General features: G+C 51.3%; 1 protein-coding gene across 7 annotated transcripts in view; it reads right to left on the bottom strand.

Annotated features, from left to right (window-relative positions):
- Cux2 (cut like homeobox 2) overlaps nt 1–19,151 on the bottom strand; it is a 175,782-nt gene that overhangs the window by 52,259 nt on the left and 104,372 nt on the right. For all 7 annotated transcript variants that reach the window (XM_087903660.1, XM_087903661.1, XM_087903665.1 and 4 more), the window contains exons 2-3: nt 8,844–8,957; nt 5,338–5,385 (exon numbers count right to left, since the gene is read on the bottom strand). In XM_087903660.1, the coding sequence (XP_087759786.1) occupies nt 5,338–5,385; nt 8,844–8,957 (162 nt within the window). The remainder of the gene's footprint in view (nt 1–5,337; nt 5,386–8,843; nt 8,958–19,151) is intronic.

Here is a 19,151-nt window from a genome sequence, read left to right as displayed (position 1 = left end):
GGCAAAGTTAGGGAAGGTATGTAGAATTCAGCGGGCAACAGGCTGAATAACCAGGTCCCAAGCATCATCATTTTGGTGACTCTTCCCCACCTCCTCAAGGGCACAGGTGCTGTGCATGCCCCATTCTACAGCCAGGCAAACAGGCTCAATCAGGAACCTGGTCACAAGCAGGGCCACCACATGAACTCAGGTCTGTATGACCCTGGGTTTATGCCCACTCTGCTCCATCCTGGGCACCAGGAGTGGAAGGGACCTGAACTCTCGTGTACTTCCAGCACCTAGCTCCATGTCTGGCATACAGCAGGCACCCAATAAGCACCGACTGAGCAGCTGAATGTGTGCCTGTGTGTTGGGTCATACAAACCCTGCTGAAGTGAGCGATCTGTGTTTCCAGTAGCTCCTCCCCGCCCGCCCCCACCTCCGTCTGACTGAGGCGGCAGCTCAATGGATGTACACCCGGTGGCCTCATCTGCCCGGCGCCAGGCCCGCCCGGTCCCAGAGCTCAGTCTATTAAAAGGCTTGTAAATTTTCATACACGAGCGTCTGGGCAGCAGGGTAGACTAATTGCTGTTAAATGTGCGGGAATGTTCCTGCCACGTGGCCAGAGTCATTGCTCTTCGTGGCTGGGCGCAGCCGATTCCTTTGCCGGGTGGAAAGCTTACAACGTGCACACAAGGCCAAAAAGCAATTCGTGTCAAAAAAGGATCAATAATATAAAAATAAAGCACAAGAATTCGAGTTAAAGGGAATGCCATGTAAATATGTGGTTCACGTCCATGATTCCAAGATTAAAAAAAAAAAATCAATCAATACCCTTCCTTAGATGATGTTATTTCTAATGAGAAGGACCCGTAATGGCTGCAAGTATCTGCTTAACTGGGGGGCAGGAGCATTAATAATTTACTTGATAAGGCAGAGAGAACGAATCAAAGAGGATGGCTGAGGGTTCTTAATTTGGTTGTAACTCAGCATCACAGCCCGAGGATGCTTTGGTGGGCTGACAGCAAATCCAGATGGACGTGTGGGTTAGTGGGAGCCTCGCCTCCAGCCGGCAAGACCGCCAAGGAGACAGGATGGTCCTCAAGGCGACACCACCAGAGAGGGTGGGCAGGGAGCGGGGAGGGCGTGGGCCGTTTGCACCTGCCTCATGCTGCAGGTGACACTCCTGTCTATTGAGAATTTAGTATCACATAACTCAGTCCTGATTTAACCCCTCACTTCCGTGTATGTTATGGGCTTCCCAGCTTGGCCTTCGCAGCAACTCTTGGCTCCCTGGATGTCGAGGAACCCAGGTAGCTCTCCAAACTGAGCCTTGTAGTTCCCATCCTCAAGGCTATGGGTGGAGGGCTGTGAGGACCTGGGCAAGCACTTTGCCCTCTCTGGGCCAGCTGAGACCTACAGAAGGGGACATATGATCTGGGCTGTGCCTTGCTCACAGTGTTGAGCCATTGAGGCCTTACTGGTTGCTGTCCCTGCCTGAGTCAGGTCTTGTAGGCCATGGCTGAGCCTCAGTTAGCTCACCAGAGGAAATGGGTGAGTGACTCCCACACAGGACTTGTGGGAGGCACAAGTGTGGCATGGCCAGCCTCTCTTCTGTCATATATTCTCCCTGTATTAGTATCAGTGCATTGAGCTCCCCATGAGCCTCAGGGGCAGCCATGATTCGGATCTTCATTTCAAAGCAGAGACCAGAGAGTAAATCTCTAGCACCCACAAGGTGGAAGGGCAGAAACGACGCCTGCAAATCCTCCCTTGGTTAGCACCCATTTGCTGCAATGCATAGGCATAGGCACACACAGACACACACACACACACACACACACACCCCAAATATAGATAAATCAAAATCTTTTGAAGTGGGAGGGGCAGGGACCCAGAGAAGTAAAGTGACTCTTGCTCAACACAGTTAAGAAAAAAGTGGGGTTGCTCCTTTTATCTTCGGAATTAGCCACACTCCTAAACAACCCCTTAGCAAAATCGCTCACGGTTTGGCAGCGTGACTGGGCTCTTCTTGACGCCTTATGTCACAGGTGGTGGCGCTGAGCCTGGAGTCAGCAGAGCTCAGCCACCAGCTCTTGGCCTTGCTTCTTTAGGTAGCACTTTTTGACCTGGCTTCTCCCAATAGGAAGTGTGCTGGCCGGCAGGACAGGTCAGGAGGCAGAACCACCAGGCAGGCTAAGGGCCACTTGGTCTCTTGTGAAAGTAGGCCCAGGCCCAAAGAGATACAGACGCCTGGTTTAATGGGGGCACTCAAGGGCATATGTGTATAGGTAAGGGCAGGATGAATGGCTGAGGCAGCACAAGTTCAGGGAGAGCACACCAGGTCCCCTGGGTTGAACAAGGTGGCAGGACTTCCCCAGGGGTAGGGACAGTGTCTCACCAGCTCTGAGCCGTCTCCAGCCTCATGGGAGCCTAACACAAGCATTGGGCCATCCAAAGACACTTGTAGAGGGCTATGTGGGAAGGTGGTTTGTCTTCCCTGGCAAGTCCTTGAGTGTATTGCAAAAATGCCTGCTGCTCCCATGCCAAGAGGGGCAGAGGTGATGACTGGATGTAGACCCCCCGAAGGTGACATCAGATGCTTTTAACATGCTACAGGTGAGAGCACGTGTACATGTGTGTGTGTGTGTGTGTGTGTGTGTGTGTGTGTGTGTGTGTAAGTACGTGTATCTGTGTGTGCATGTGAAACCGGGAACAACTTGGAATGCCATTCCTCAGCTGCTGCACACATTTTGACAGGGTCTCTCACTAGCCTAGAACTCGCCAAGCAGGCCAGGCTGGCCAGTGAGCCCCAGAGCTCTGTCTCCACCTCCTCAGCACTGGGGAGTCACCATGACTAGCTGCTTTTTTCCCCCTAATTGTGGGTTCTAGGGATCGAACCTGGATCCTTGCACTCCTAAGTCACGTTACCACCTTCCTCAGTTCACTAAGTGTTTCCAAATGATAAAGGCCTGCAGGGATGCAGCCAGCCATCTCAACGTCTCCTGGTACCAGCTCCGAAGCGGTGGTCACATGCGCTCCTCAGTTCCAGGGAGAAGGAGGGCACTGTTGGCTGCAGGCTGAGGTACACGATACCTGCTGTGTTGCACACTAGTGACATGTCTGCCACCTGGCACTCATCAAATCACTGACTCAAACACAGGAAATCACTCGCCAAAGTCACACATGTCCATTCAAGCACAGTCCCCAAACTGCTGTGCTCCCACTAGCTCAGGTGACCAGCTCTGCTCCAGAGAAAATGAAAAGGCTTCTGTCACCCCAGACCACCCTGCAAAGAAGAAACTGCACGAGAGGGGCCTGCTGGGGTGGCCCTGAGGTCTAGGGGGCAAGCTGGTGCATAAAACGCTTGGAACCGTCTCACCTCAAATTTAGCAAAAACAAAACTTTTAATTTAGATGTTTGTATCTCTCTGTCTCCAAGCAAAAATAACTCTAAGATAATGACTGTAATAAATGAAGGTAATTAATTGTGGTTTGTTCCTTTAGTGTCTAGTCAGCTTAATTTTACCTTTTCAACTAATAATGAGAAAATAATTTTTGTGCGTGGAGGGTTAATGACATGTAACTGTGAGAGCCGCTAATTGCATGTTGCAATCCATCCATCAGCGGCCCCATCTGCGTGGCTTGATTATGTTTGCTAAATTACTGCTTTGAATTATCTTTCATAAAAGCAACTTTTATAATTAGTGGGGCTTTCGGGCTGGCTCCCTTTCTCCGCGTGAGGATTTTCAAACTTCGGCCATTTCAGGCTGGTTCCCAGAAAGCACCTTTCCTGGCTGGCATGTTTTCCTGGGAGGTGTGTGTATGGGGGGAATCTAAATTGCCCTTTGAGCAATCAAGGAAGCCTTGGTTCATGGTGGGCCGAGTCCACTTCCTCCCCACCACACCTCCCATACAGTCAGGAAAAGGATTTGGGGAGAGGGGACCCCCAACTCTGCATACACCAAGGCTGCTGGACTGGAAGGCCGGAATGAATCTGACCTTGATTTGGCTCTGTGGCCACTTCCCTCCCCATAGGGGTGAGGCGGGACCTACAGCCATGGCATTTTAGTGCAGTGACCACGAGGAAGGCAGGGGCTTGGGGAATACAGTCAAGGTAAGTCCTGTGGGTGTGTGGCCAGAGAGATCCCTCGGAACAACTGTCTGCACACCGTACCACGTGCCCCCCAGCAGCTTCCTCTTCCTTTGGATTTGCAAGCTTCTTTTTGTGTCCCAGGAGGAGAGTTGAGGTTCAGAGAGGTCCTCCCCAGGGCCACACAGCTAAAGAAGCAGGGCTGAAATTCCAAGCCCACTACCCATGAGACTGTGCCTCGGGTCTTCACATCACTTCTAACATCCAAGTCTTTCTTCTGCGGCAGAGGAAAGACATCATCTCTCCTGGCAGGCCAGGATGGTCTCCACTTTCCCAAGCGCTGGGATTACAGGCATGTGCCACCACTCCCAGCTGTCCCCAGGCTTTGAACACCCAAGGCACTATTCCAAACACTTCCTTGTTGTTGACCCTGCACCGCCCTCAGCCTCAATCTTGTTGAGAGAGAAAATTATCACCAATCTGACAGAGGAGGACACAGAGGCGCAGAAAGGCCAAGTAACTCACCTCAGATCACACACACAGCCAGTAAGTGTTAGAGGCAGGGTTCCAACCCCAGCCACATTCCAGCGACACTGAGACAGCGGGCCAGGTGGGCATATCCCCCTTTCCTGCGGTCTCTCTCACTATCCATGTCCAAAACTACACAGGAGGACCGCAAGTCTCTTTATTCCCATGGTACAGAGAGGGACATGGAGGTTCAGGCATCTAGAACCCTGTCCACACCAACATTCATGTATATGCAGCCGAGGCCTACGTCTTATGTAGCTCTGAGTGAGAGATGGCTGAGGAGCTGAGGAGTGCGGAATGAACAGGAGCCCTCCCCTTCATCTCAGGGGCCAAGGGAGGGTTTTCTGGGTCCACCTGAGCTCAGGGGGAGTCCTTGCCCAGGGGATATTAGAGATGGGCTCCCCTCCCCAGCCCAGCATGACCCTAGCATCTTCTCAGGCAGGCGAAGGGACAGCACCAATGCCATAGATGGTACATTTGACTGTCATGGGGTGGATGGGCAGGTAGAGGCAGCCACTGCCAGATGGCGGCAAAGGCTGTGAGCAAGGCTGACTTCACCCTGAGAGTGATGGGAGGTGGATGAGCTGGGAGGGCTGGTAGCCCCTGGGCCTTATCCACAAGGATGTCTTGGCAGGGCAGCAGACCTCAGATTTCAACCTGGGGAGGGGTAGCCTGCGGGGAGGGAAGCCCAGTGCATGCTGCCCCCACCTCCCCAAGCACTTAGCTACTGGCTCTTACCTCGGCTTGGAAGCTCTTCAGCACGGGAGCCACCATCTCTCTGATTCCCTGAAAAAGAAGTGATGGAGGGTCTACCACAGTGCAGGTGCTCCCCAGCCCACCCCAGCACCCCTCACCATTGTTCTCTATGGAACCTTACAAAACTGTGGTTTTGTAAGGAACACATGCACGCACACACGCATGCACACACACATACGTACACACACCAGATTCTGTCCCTGCAGTGCTTTTAGGGTCTTCAATGTCACAGGACTGGGCATTCTGGAGAGGGAGGCAGGATGGTTATTTCCTAAACGCACACCTATTTTCTTTTTGGTGGTACTGGGGGTGGAGCAAAGAATACCACACCCACCCCTGAGCTACATCCCTAGCCATTAGCATTTTGAGATGGGGTCTTTCTATGTAGCTCAGGTTGGTTTGAACTCAAGAGCCCCCTGCCTCAGCCTCCTGAATATGACAATGATGGTACTCATGACATCCTTGTACATGGCATGGTTGGTCCTGTGGCCTAGTTCAGAAGGATGGGGGCTGAAGAGCTGGCCCTGATTCTCCACTCTCAGTGCTAGGTAGAAAAAGTCCCCCCAAGAAGTCCCTTTGTCCTTCTGGGTGTGACATGGGCTGCTTCTTCCACACAGCCATCTCCCATGAACCTGCACCCTGTATTTCACCAAAAGTCACCATTATTCCTGTCTGTCCTTCCTCACCAGAGCACGAAATGATTTCTAGGGATGTGGCTGTGGACCAGACCAATAACTTCACCAATGCTCTGAGCACACAGGTGGACTCACCTCTACCCACCGATGTCCCAGCTTCTCAGACCCAAGGAGTGGTGTCTGGGGTTCCCCCAGCATTCAGCAGAGGTGAGTGTCCCAAGGTGCTAACCCTGAAGCCTGTGAGTACCTCAGGGATCCACTGGGGATCCTTCCTCCTGCCACAATCGGTTAAAGTCACAAGGAAAACCCCGTGGGAGCGGTAGAGGCGGGATGAATGGTACAGAAGCAGCAGGAGGGCGGAAGTTATGGAGAAACCCATAACCATGGCGACACACCCTGCTACTTCTCCCCCTGGACAAGGTTCCTGCTCTGGTTCCAGCTAGCACTCTACACTGACTTCTGCCTCTGGGCCTTCCCAGAGTAGCTGCTGGCTGGATGTAAGGTGGGCTTTTAGGGGGCACACAAACGGTGCCTGTGGCTTTGGTTTCAGGAGCCAGGTTGCCAGGCTGAGTGATGGCAGGCTTAGGAGGCTCAAGGTCACAGTCTCAAGCCTAGTGTGCAGAAGCAGGAAGCTACCAGGAGGAGGTGGTTGCACACCACAGCACTGATTAAAGGGGCTGGTGCTGGAGACTGCGGTTGAGACCCGGGCAGCAGTGTAGATCTTAAAGCCTCATGGGAAGCCAACACAAAGTTTAACTTAGGCTTGATTTTATAAAGGGGGTACCACGGCCCATGGGGACTGGGCTAATCAAGGTGAAACGGCAAGCTACAATTGGAGCCCAGGCCAAAAGATGCCTTGCATGGGCTCTTTTCATTCTCAAAACCCCATATTCAGATGAGTTTAGGGGTTCACATCTGAGAGCCATGAGATGGGGAAGTAGATGGGTGCTGAGCCAAGTCCTGCCAATGAATATGTAAGTCCAGGGGAGTTAGGCAGGACACACGCAGTAGGTGGACTGGACCTCCCAGACGATGCTCTTAAATAAAGTTATCACGACTCTCCCATCAGGAGGGATGAGCTCCCAACATGAGAGTTTCCAGAGCCATGACTATAATAGGAGTGGAAATTTATCCCTTCTAATTATGTAATTGCATAATTATGTAGCATTGAAAATTATGTAAGTCAAACTCACAGGCTGAAAACCTGGCCTGGATTTCCCTTCTCACCTGAGGGCTCCCATGTGAAGCAGTAGCTGAGGATGAGTTCACTATGCTGGGGGAGAGAGGATGAGACAGCTGAAGGCCAGAGGAAGAAAAAAGGTGTGTGGGGCCATGAAGGCTGACAATGGATTCAGCTACGCTTCCCAGAGATGGGAGGGCCAGATGCACTCTTGATATAGGGGAGAAAACTCTTTATAGACCACACTATGATGTTTAAAAGAGAAGGGTGGGCTGAGGATATGCCTCAGTTTGCAGAGTGCTTGCCTAGTGTGTACAAGGCTCACACCTGTAAGCCAGCTCTTGGGAGATGGAGGAGAGAGACCAGGAATTCAGGGACATCCTCAACTGTATGAGGAGTTAGAGGCTAGCCTGAGCTACGTGTGACCCCACCTCAAAAGGACCTCACTTGTGCTTGTTAAAAAGTCATGACAGCAAGAGACCCTTGAGTCTGCGGCCTCTGCCTCTTTGCCGCACACATCTTCACACACAGCTTTCTAGATCTACCCTAGAAACGTGTTCTAGCTGGCCCTCATCCCAAAACTTGCCCTGAAGAACCACAGTTGCTTATTAAATGGTGGTGGAATTCGATAGCTTCAGGTAAGGCCCAGCCCCTGTGCCCTGCCTCTCACACCCAAGGTCTTCCTCTACCGCCAAGAGCCACAAGAGTCCCCAGAAGCCTCCCACCATGCTCCTGGGACATCTGCCAGCCCCCACCTGCCATCCATGGTCCAGCACACCCCAGCAGGTAAGCCGAGACAGGGACTGGCAGAAGCAGTGGCTGCTGGCTGGAGCTTAGGCCTGGCCCTGAGTCGGTGGCCTGTACTCTCTGCAAGGGTCTCAGCTCTGTCGGTGACACAGGATCTAAGGGCTCCATTTTGCTGTTTATTCTTGCCACTTTTTAAATTTTGTTTTATTTGTTTGTTTTTCGAGAAAGAGTTTCTTTGTGTAACAGCTCTGGCTGTCTTGGAACTCGCTCTGTAGACCAGGCTGCCCTTGAACTCACAGAGGTCTCCCTGCCTCTGTCTCCCAAGTGCTGGGATTAAAGGTGTGCACCACTACTGCCTGGCTTAATTTTTTTATATATATATATAAAATTTGAGAAGCAACAGGGGTCCTGATAGCAGGGGGGAAATAAAATTCTCACATTCAGCCTCAGAAAAGAACAGACACATGTCTGGGCCGGTCTGCTCCTTAGGGGAGAGGGAGTGGGTTTTCCATTGCCTGGGCATTTCTATCTGTGGACAAAGACTGGGGTCTGTAACCTTGATGGAAGAGGAGAGGGGCAGGTACACTGATTGACAGTGAGGGGTGGGTTTCAGAGCCTTAGCTATGTCTTCCAGGCCTAAGGGCAGGCAGGAGATGATCCAGACTTCAGGACCAATTATCTTTGTCATCAAATGACCACCATCTCACCCAGGGCTTAGACTGACGGCAAATCTGAGCTGCCTGGCGTCCTGGGGAAGAGTGATCTGGGTGGAGGCGCTTGGGTGTCTGTGAAGGTTGATGGGCAGGGGCTATGGTTTATCTTTGTGGCTAATTAGCTTCTTTTCTTGTTAGTCACTTGTGTGTACAGCTTTCACGGCACAGTCTGAACAGGGGGAAGGCAACGCCGCAGCAGCAGGCACACACTACCTCCGGCACATTTTTCTTAAATTCCCGGCGGAGTTCAAGAAAACGTTTAGGAGAATGCTCTCTGCTCTCCTCCTGGGGTCCAGACAGCTCCAATGCGATGGAATTAAGCTCCTTCTGGAATGAGAGAGAGAGAGAGAGAGAGAGAGAGAGAGAGAGAGATTTGTCCTCTTCTCTTTGCTTTTGAATTATTGTAAACGCAGCACTCGGGACAAGTTTTTGTAATTCACAGGGCTGAGAAAAGGCTAGATATTGACTCCTGGCATGAATGAAAAAAGTTAAAAAACAACAACAACAAAACCCCCCAAAGCAAAAGAGAGGCATAAAACAACGACCCCCCCCCAAAAAAACCCCAGGACAATGTGGGCTATTTGTTTTTTTTGTCCTCCTAAGGAGCTGGGTCAAAGTTAAACTGAGGTTTTATCTCCTCCCAATCTCTCCCCACCCCAGCCCCACCTCTTAAATTTCCAAGGAGTGATGGCATAAGCCTGTCAGTAACTGAAGAAAACATCTCCAAAGCGTGTCAAAATAGCGGCGCGCGGCATATTGTATGGGCTCTTCCCCCCCCCCCCCCCACCGCGCGCGAGTGCTGCCGACAGCTTCCATACATCAGCGGCGGGCACTGCTCCAACTGCTGCTTTCTCCCTTAAAGGCTCATAAATTCGCCTCTTACGATATAGATGGCTTTTTAATTCCAGTAGATTTTGGAAAAATGAAGGTGCTGAAGAGAAGCACGCTGACCTTGCGTGTACCCCATGGTAAATCACCAAAGGTTCCCAGAACCCTTGCCGGCTGAAAAGAACCAGGTTGCCAGGTTGCAGGGGGGGAGGGGGAGCTGGCCTGACTGCGCACATTCAGGAATCGGACCAGGGTTTGGACACATGAGACCAGGAATGGAGGGAGAAGGGAAGATGAGGGGGGGCATACATCATGGATGGGGCCTGCTCCTGGCATGTATGTGCGTGATCGCTTCTCTAGAAGCTCCCTTTGCAGGGGCTTTCACAGGAGGCGTTGTCAGGACTCATCTGCATAATTCAAGAAGCGCTCTGTTTATGTGGCCTGCACGGCTGGCACTGACTTGAGACTTCTCTTTTTCTTTTTTTTTCTGGACGATAACTCGATGAACCCTTCTGCATACATCACCCGATGTATTTGCAGCAATCAAGCCCCATAATTTCCTAAATCCGGTGGTGCAATAAATTCCTGCAATCAGATTTATTAAAAAACGCGCACGCAGATGCGGGGAGCGCATTTCCAGGACGAACTCTTTAATCCAACATATGTATGACGAAGTGCGGCAGCGTGCTGAAAGACCCTATTTGTCACCGCTAATACACATTCGTTTTGCACACACAATGAAACCCTTTCACTGCTAGATAATGAGATAAAAGTACTGTCAACCCACTGCAGAGCCTTTGTAAAAGCTGCTGGTGTCTGAAACGCCTGCTCGGTAGCAATTTACCATGGTGCCACAGACCTGGCCCCCCAAACCTGTAAGGACAGCCTCTGGGCTCTGGAGCTCAGGAGAGGGTGAATTCAAGAAGGAATGTCTATTTCTATATATAAAAGAAAAGCTAACTTTGGGAGAAAATCACGACGTGGTGGGGGGCACCAACTGTTGCTGCTTAAAATCTGGGTGAGGGCGGTGGTGCTCTCCAAGGTGCTGAAACAGATTTCCACAGCAGCATGGGGCGGGGCTGCCTGGGGGCTACAAGCCTGAAAACCAGGAGGAATTCTTAAGCTGGGTGAAGAATGGAATGGTGTGTGTGTGTGTGTGTGTGTGTGTGTGTGTGTGTGTGTGTGTGTGCATTCCAACACTTGTTAAGGCCAAGAGGATGAGGCCCTCACTTGACAGGGGAGAAAGAACTATTTTTTGCACTGCCACAGGACATCAGATAGAACTTGGGATGCACCACTGGCTTCTGGATTGTTCTGTATCTTACACTGTGAGTCTCACAAGCACTTATTTATAAGTATTTATAAGTTTTTGGAGTCCAGGCTGTCACTAAGTCACAATGTTCCTGCCTCAGCTGCCTGGGTGTTGGGATCACGGATGAGCCTTGGTAAATTTGCAGGCGTAAGTTCCTATACTGGGGACCCTGAACCTCTTCACACAGCCTCTATTGGCACCAGTGCTTGGAGCTGGACTCTGAATTCTTCAACCAGGGGCTGGAGCGACGGCTCGGCAGACGAAGGGATTGCTGTGCAAGCTGTGGACTGGAGATCAGATCACCAGCATTAACCAGAAAGCTAGGCAGGCAAGATGGCCTGCTGGTAAGGGGAATCCCTATCCAAGTGTGTGAGCTTGGAGTTCAGTGAGACTATGCATCTGTAAACAAAGTGGGGAGCAATTGAGGACATATGTATGACCACACACATGTGAGCATACATACATACATACAACAAGGATGCAACACACACGTACCCACATACCTACCTAACACAAGTTATGAAAGGAAACAGCATGCAGGGAACATCTAGTTGCTAGTGTGTGGACCTCAGGGCCCGACCTCTATCTGTACATCCCTGGTTGCTGGTGGGTGCAGATCTGACTGGCTGGGTGTCTGCTGCCTGTACCAGCACAAAGCAGGGCCAGGCAAGGCAGGGGACATTAGCAGCTCCCAGCCCTGGACCACTGCAAGCCCAGCTCTCCTGCCCAGTCCTGAAGGAGCAGATACAGTCACAGACATGCGGACCATGCTCCCCTCAACTCTGTCTCAGTCGGTGCTCATCCTTCTATCTTGAGTTCTTGCATTATTTCTACAGTAAATATGCAAGCAACAATGATCATGACAGTAAATGCAATAATCATAACTATGTTTATTGAGTGCTTGTGTGTTCCGGGCACCAAAACAGGCTCCTGCTGTTCATCACCCTATGCAATGAGCACAATAACGAGTCTTGAGAGGACTCAGGCAGGGGCTAGGAGGTGAGTTACAGGCAACCCTAATAACTGAGGTGGAGGAAGCTCCTTGATGGGTTCTGAAGGCAGATGTTCAGTTCCTCGCTTTTCAGCTGTCCTTGGCTCTCTTGTCTCTATCAGCTGAGGGTGTTTGGGGGAGATTGTTTTAAATAATTCAAGATCATAAATGCACCCTGCCAGGAGTTCAATAAACACTGGCTGATATTCATCTCTTCCTTAGACACACCAGGGGTACAGAAGACACCATGCTAGGTCCAAATGTCGCCTAGGTTTTCACAGGTCAGTAAAACTCTCTCTCTCTCTCTCTCTCTCTCTCTCTCTCTCTCTCTCTCTCTCTCTCACACACACACACACACACACACACACACAGACAGACAAAGCGACAGGGTGCCAAGCAAAGACATTAAAATGGATCCCCTTATACTCTGAAAGAATGGACACTTAAAAAAAATCAACAAACCAAGAGATGGAGGATGGAGTTGACAACGGGCTTTTAAAATAAACACACTTAGAAAAGCCCACGGAACTATATTTATTTCAAGGGAACAGAAGAACTAGTCTCAGAAACATAAGCCAACCTCGTTCTCAAGTCCGGCTTCAAAGACACCCTATGCCTGGCAAGCAGCCGCGCCAGCCACGCTTCAGCAAGACTATCCTGTCCAGCCCCTGCCATGATCTACACAGTCCCAGACTTCGGGCCAGGCCCAGGCAGAGAGGAGACACATGCGATTAACCTAACTAGCCATCAGCAGCAGACAGACAGCCCGGAGCCCTGTGCAGACCATTCAAGTAATGATCCTCATAAACAGCCCATTTGCAACTAAAAAGAGATAATTTTAATGAGCTGGGAGCAGATGATGGATGCAGCTGAGGCCCGAGCCAGCAAGCAGGGAGAGAGGAAGCTGAGGTGGAGCTGCACCAGCGGCTCTGCCTAGGTCCACACTTCCCCATGCTTACCCACTGCCTGGCGTGTGCCCCAGCTCTGGGATGGTCCCGCCATCTCAGCCCTGGGACCTCCAGGGCCTCAGGTCAGAACATGCCCCTTGACATAACTTTGACCACAATGCTCCTTCACTTGAATTACCTTTGTTTTATATATAAAGAGTCCAGGTTGACCTCAAACACACTATGCTCACTACGCAGCCCAGGGTGGCCTTGAACTATTTAACCTCCTTGTGCCACGTTCCTTGGTGCTTGGATCACAGGTGTGCGGCCCCACAGCTGGCCTGATTTCTATTTATCGTCAAATGAACACCTGGGGTTACCTCTGGTTTGAGATTTCTTTGAGACAGGATGCTACTGTGTAGGCTAGGTTGGTCTCAAACTTTGGATCCTCCTGCCTCCGTCTCTTTCCCAAGTATTGAGATTGCATGGACATGCCACTGTGTCTGATTTAGTTCCTTTTCATCAAAGCATACATTAACTTTTAAGCTCGACACTACACTCAACGGATCTTTTTTACACCACGTATCTGCTGTTCGGCTTAAGACAGGATGTTTGTGTTTCTAGCACCCCTTAACCCTCACCCCAACCTCAGGAGCTGCCCAAGGTGACCGTTATTCTAAGCCTGGCATCACAGTTTGCCTGTCCCTGGTCTTTAAATGACACTCCTGATGCTGCAGAGATGGCTTGGTGGATAGAGTGCTTGCTACAACACACACACACACACACACACACACACACACACACACACACACAGAGGACCTGAGTCCAGATCTCCAGCAGCTGGTAAAGAGCTAGGCATTAAGGCTATGTACGTCTGTAACCCACTTACCAGCTGGGAGCAGGGGGCAGATCCTGGGAGCTCATGGCCAACTTGTCTAGCCAAATCAAAGAACTCCAGGTTCAATGAGAGACCATGTCTCAAACCACATGACATAAAACCAATGGGGCCATAAAATAAAATTAGCCAGTGTCACTGTCTTCCAAGGAAAGGTTAGGCAGTGTCACTGTCTTCCAAGGAAAGGTTAGGCAGTTCGGGAGAGAACCTCAGATAACCGACTGGGCCTGCATATCAGTACTTGTAAAATGCCTGGTGCAAAAGAGGCATTCAGTTATCTACAGCCGACCTGTGAGCAGAGTAAACAAGAGATGTGCCTTCACAACAGCAGCCCTCAGTTAATCACTGGGACAGAAGAATGTCCACTCTGCGTGACAGGTCCATGGAGCCAGGGGAAGGTGGACCCAGGAACCGCAGGGAAGGAGCAATCCTGGGGGTTGCTCAGAGAGGGGAGTGTTGCTTGCAGAGGAGCCTTGGATGACCCAGGATGGAGGGCACACGATGGCCTGCCACCAGCAAGGAGACAGAAAGACAGATGGCCTCGCGGCCCACGGAGATGGATAGCTGCGCCGGCTGAGACGGACTGGTTTACTAGAGCCATCCATCACTTCCTGTGCTGTATGTAAATTTCCAGCACCAAGATGTATTGGGCCAATTATCTGGGGCCGGGGCGAGGGGTGGAGCCTGCGAGAAGCTCTCTGAGCCAGGCTGTCCTCACTGGATTCCAGCAGTGCAGGTGACAGCTCAGAATGAGGCCAAACCCCAAAGCCTGGGTGTAAACAGAGGATTGCCCGCTGTCCTGACAGTGACTGACCCACTGTAGCTGCTGTAAGGACTACAGTCACCCCTAACCAGCACAGGTCACCTGGTCCTCAGTTGATTTCCAGGAACGTGTTGAGGGCATGAATGAACTGTCTTGCAATGCAGATGACACATGGGATCTGCAAGGACACAAACTGTCTGTCCGTCTCTCTGTCAACCCATACATCCATCACCTATAATCTAGTCACCATCTATTATCCACCTACTTAACCACCCATCTTTCCACCTATCCAATATCTATCTATCAGTCATCCGTCCATCTATCTGTAATACGTCTATCATCTACCTACCCATTCTTCTGTCCATCTATTCATCCACCTATCTCCATCTATCATCTGCTTACCTAGCCGTCTAGCCACCTTCCTAGACAACATCCAGCTATCCATCCATCCGTCCATCCATCCGTCTTCCATCATTCACATATCCATCTTTCCACCCATCCATCCATCACCCACCCAGCATCCATCCATGCATCCCCCATCATGTATCCATATCTGTCTTTCCAGCCATCCAGTCAGCTGTCCTCCATCCTCCACCCTCCACTCACTCATTCACTTGACAACTGTTTTTGGTTTCTACAACAGTGTCAAGGACAGGCCCAGGTCCTGACCACGTGGCACACCTGGTCATACAGGGCGTGAAGACAATGAGAGCATCTTAAGTCGTGCATCAGCACCCATGACTCTGGCTTCCAGAGGTCCAAAGAAGGCTTGCAGTCTTTGGAAGCCCCAAGCTTACACTTGGGGATAGGGGTGGGGTAGACAGGAAATCACGCGTTGTTAGCTGGCTGGTGGATAGAAGTCATGTGTTGTTGTTTGGTTTGACTTTTTGGAGGTGCCATGCCAGGCCTTTGCTAGGCTTGCTTCTAGTCAGCTTTCTTATCTTAAATTAACCCAGCTACCTTTCTCCTCTGAGTTTTTCCCTTTCTCTTAATTCTGTCTGTCTTACTCCATGTGCTGCTGTGTCGCTGGGGTAACTGGCCCCTGAAGTCCTTCTCCTTCCTCTCTCGTTCCTTCTTTCTCCCAGATTTCTCCTCATATTCCTCCTCTCTGCCTGCCAGCCCCACCCATTTCTCTCCTGCCTCGCTACTGGCCATTCAGCTTTTATTAAGAGACCATTAGGTGTTTTAGACAGGCTCAGTAACACAGCTTCACAGAGTTAAACAAATGCAACATAAATAAAAGTAACACACCTTAAAATAATATTCTACAGCAGTCATAGCTTGCTGGTAGGCTGGTGGGCGGCCCTTTGCCTCAGCAGCTAGGATTCAACCATGAGAAGTCAGCCTCATCTCCCTTTGGGGTATCAGGAGCACATGAGCACTGTAACCTGGGAGCTCTGGAATCTTAGGGTACCTGGGGTCAAGGTTGGTATTTGGGTGGAGGCCACTGACAGACCAGAGATTCTGGAAGCAGGTGAGGTCACCTGTCATGTCCTTGGTGCCATCTGTGACATATGGGCAAGTTTGTGGGCTTGATGAAATAACTTTTAACCAGTTTTTCTTGTCTGCTCCTTAAAGTGTCCCCATTTGGCTCCCACTGCCCTCCACCCCATCCCTCCCCTGTCTGGCAGCCACGAGTCCATCAACCCCCCGCCCCCCCCCACCACCGCTGTACCTTTTTCCTGTTCTAAACCCTCCCCTGGCTCACTGCTCTGGTCACATGGGGTCCTGCCTGGCTCCTGAGGATGCTAAGCACAATTCTGCGGTAGGCCGTTTGCAGTTGCTGGTCATCTGCTTGCAATGCTGTGCTCTCAGAAGGCCTAGGGCTTTCCCAACACCTTCTTGGAGTCTCAGCTATTACAAAAACCTACACCACCTCCTCCTTAGAATAGCAGAGGGGACTCCCTCACTTGAACCCTCTGCTTTTTCTCTGCACACCCTTTGCCATCCACACATTTAGGTGGTTTTTTCCTCTGGCCACTTACAACCTTATGCTACACCCAGAATTCTCCAGCATCTACCACAGTGACAAGAACATCTGCTCAGATCACTACCGCACACCAAATGCCCAGTGCACATGAGGTGCCCACTACTTGTGGGGTGAGTGAATGTCTGAGTAAAGGGAACCCCCGCCCAGCAGTTGCTCCCCTCAGAACCACAGACACTTCCCGGGCGTCATTCAGGAAAGCAGCCTGATCCTGCCACTGCAGGACCCGGAGGTAGCCGTCCTGGAGGGAGGGCGCCAATCAGACCCCTAATCACCTGGCACCGGCACATCCGATGGCATCCTCCTGCCTTGATTACTGCTTGCTGTTCCCAAGCAGCCTTGCGGAAGTGCCCCGCCCCCGGGCATCAGGGAAACAGAGTCCCACTCTGACGGCATCAGGGCTCCGGGCTGGTATGGGGGTGAGCTGGCTTGGCAACCCTGTCCCTTCCTCTGTCAAAGGGAGAGCTGGGGAAGGTCACAGCAGCAGGCACTCACTTACTCCTTCATTGCCGCACCTCCTCACCTCTCATTCACTGATTCTTTTGTTCGCACATCCACTTACCCAACCATCCACTCATTCATTCATTCATTCATTGCCCATTCATTCACTCATCATTCACCAAGCACCTCAGGTGCTGGCCCTGCATCCCTCACGGTAACGGACGTTCCTCGCGAGAGGGTGCTTTCCATGCCTCACCACCTCACCCGCCAAGAGGTCTGTGTTCCTAATAAGTGTTGCCACAGCCAGAGAAAAGGAGTCCCTCGAGATCATGCCACTGCCCCAAATCCACAGTGAGGGGCAGGCCAGACAGAGCTTCGCACTGACCGTCCTTCTACACATCACCGTATCATCTAGGATGCCTGTTTTGAGGCCTAGGGCAGGAAGAAAGCCCGGGCAAGCAATGGGAGACTCTCATGTCTGCAGCAACAAAGACAACACGACAATGCCAATGAAGAAAGTTTATCAAGCGCTCTAAGACAGCCTTTCCCAAGGGCCTCTTAGGGGCCATGGGCAGGGGGCGGTGGCTTCCTGGGTAGGGAGATGACTTTGGGGCAGGGGCCTGAGATGGAGGATGGAAGCCCAGGCTGCTGGGAATGTCAGGGAGGAACTCCAGGAACTGGGTCAGGAAGTCAGGGAAAAATCAAAGGCAGCTGGTCATGCGCTGGGAAGGGGCCCTTGTTCTATGAGACAGACCTGCTCTTAGAGGCAGGGTGGGTGGGGACTAGGTCTCCATCCAGCCTGGCTAGTTCAGGGAGACAGGGCGGATTCATGATCCAGTGCAGTTTCAGGCAGAGGCTTAGGAGTGTGAATGGAGTTGAATCCTGTCTCCAGCTCCTCCAGCTGCCTAAGCTCAGTTTCCTGGTCTGTGAAATGGGGAGAATTCTGGGTAGATGTCACTTTTAACTGGAGAGATGGAGTCTGGGTGTTAGGTTCCAGAGGTTGACCTATAGAACAAGGCAGGACCATGAGATGGCAGACCTGGGTTCAAATCCCACCTGCCTTAAGGCCAGTTGTTCTCAGTCCAATCACTGCTCCTGAGTCTCCGTTTCCTCAGCTCTGCATGAGGATACTAGTAACACAGAGGAACCCAGACATTCTTAACTACTCCCAAGATGCCAGAAACTACCACCACCCTCTCGCCTTGGTCCAAGCTGCTACCCCCCAGCGAAGGCTATTTCCAGGCCGCTGCCTCCTCTCTTGGCGCCCACCCTTGTGTGGCAGACAGAACTAGCTGCTCAGGCCTCGATTGGTTCTCTCCAGCTTAAGATCCACCCACTTGCCACGGTCTCAGGCTAAGTCAGATTCCTCTTCAGGGCTCATTGGGGTCTGTTCATGGCTCTGACCTTATGGAGAGCTTAAAGAACTCCGGAGTTTTAACGTGAGAAGGAAGAGAAGAGAGAGGGAAGGTTCTGGATGAAGGGATGAAACCAGGGGACTCCAAACAGGCCTGAGTGGGCACGCTGGTCCATCCTCGTGGTTTGGGCCTGGGAGTTTGCTCAGCTGTGAAGTCAGCACCTCTTAGCCAGACCTGGGGAGGAGACAATGGCAGGACAAGAGGGAAGCTGCTGTGTCCCCAAACACAGACCATAACTGCTAGGGCTTAAAAAAACAGCAGGTACCCCAAGTGTGAGTCTCTGAGCACAGCCCTCTCTGCTGTCTCTTCCTTCTGACTCTCGTTCCTCGTCCTTCCTTCAGTGGGCCACAGGAAGCAGAGTTCCCCGGCGAGGTGGGTCTTGGAAACCCGAGCCCCAGGCTAGAGAGACAGCTCAGTGGTTAAGAGCACTTGCTCCTCTTGAAAAGGAGCAGAGTTCGGTTCCCAGCACCCAGATGGTCATTCACAACAGCCTGTAAGTCCAGCTTCATGGAATCCAACACACCCTTCCAACCTCTGTGCAGACAAACACATAGATGTTGGATGGCGTGGTCTCTCTGCAGACTGAGATGTTGCTCTGCAACCACAGGGTAAAGCTTGGTAGCATGGTGCTCAGGGATGGAATGAGGCTGGAGCCCCTCCCTGTTCTATGGCTGGGAAAGGCAAATCCTTCATGGCAGAAAAGTCTGTGGTTGGACTGGGCCGGGCTGGATAGAAAAGGCCTTTTGGGTGATGGTAATGTTCTAGACACATACCATAAAGGCCTTGCAACTCCATAGACACTCATTTGTATTTTTAAAGATTTTTTATTTATTATGTATACAGGGTTCTTCATGCATGAATCCTATAGTACAGAAAAGGACACCAGATCTTATTATAGAGGGTTGTGAGCCACCATGTCGTTGCTGGGAATTGAACTCAGGACCTCTGGAAGAGCAGTCAGTGCTCTTTACCTATGAGCCATCTCTCCAGCACCACCCATTT

Source organism: Myodes glareolus, chromosome 2 (assembly GCF_982192425.1).
Source record: "Myodes glareolus chromosome 2, mMyoGla1.1, whole genome shotgun sequence".
Lineage (NCBI taxonomy): Eukaryota > Metazoa > Chordata > Mammalia > Rodentia > Cricetidae > Myodes > Myodes glareolus.
Note: the sequence above shows the minus strand (reverse complement) of the source record. Positions and strands in the feature narration are given on the sequence as shown.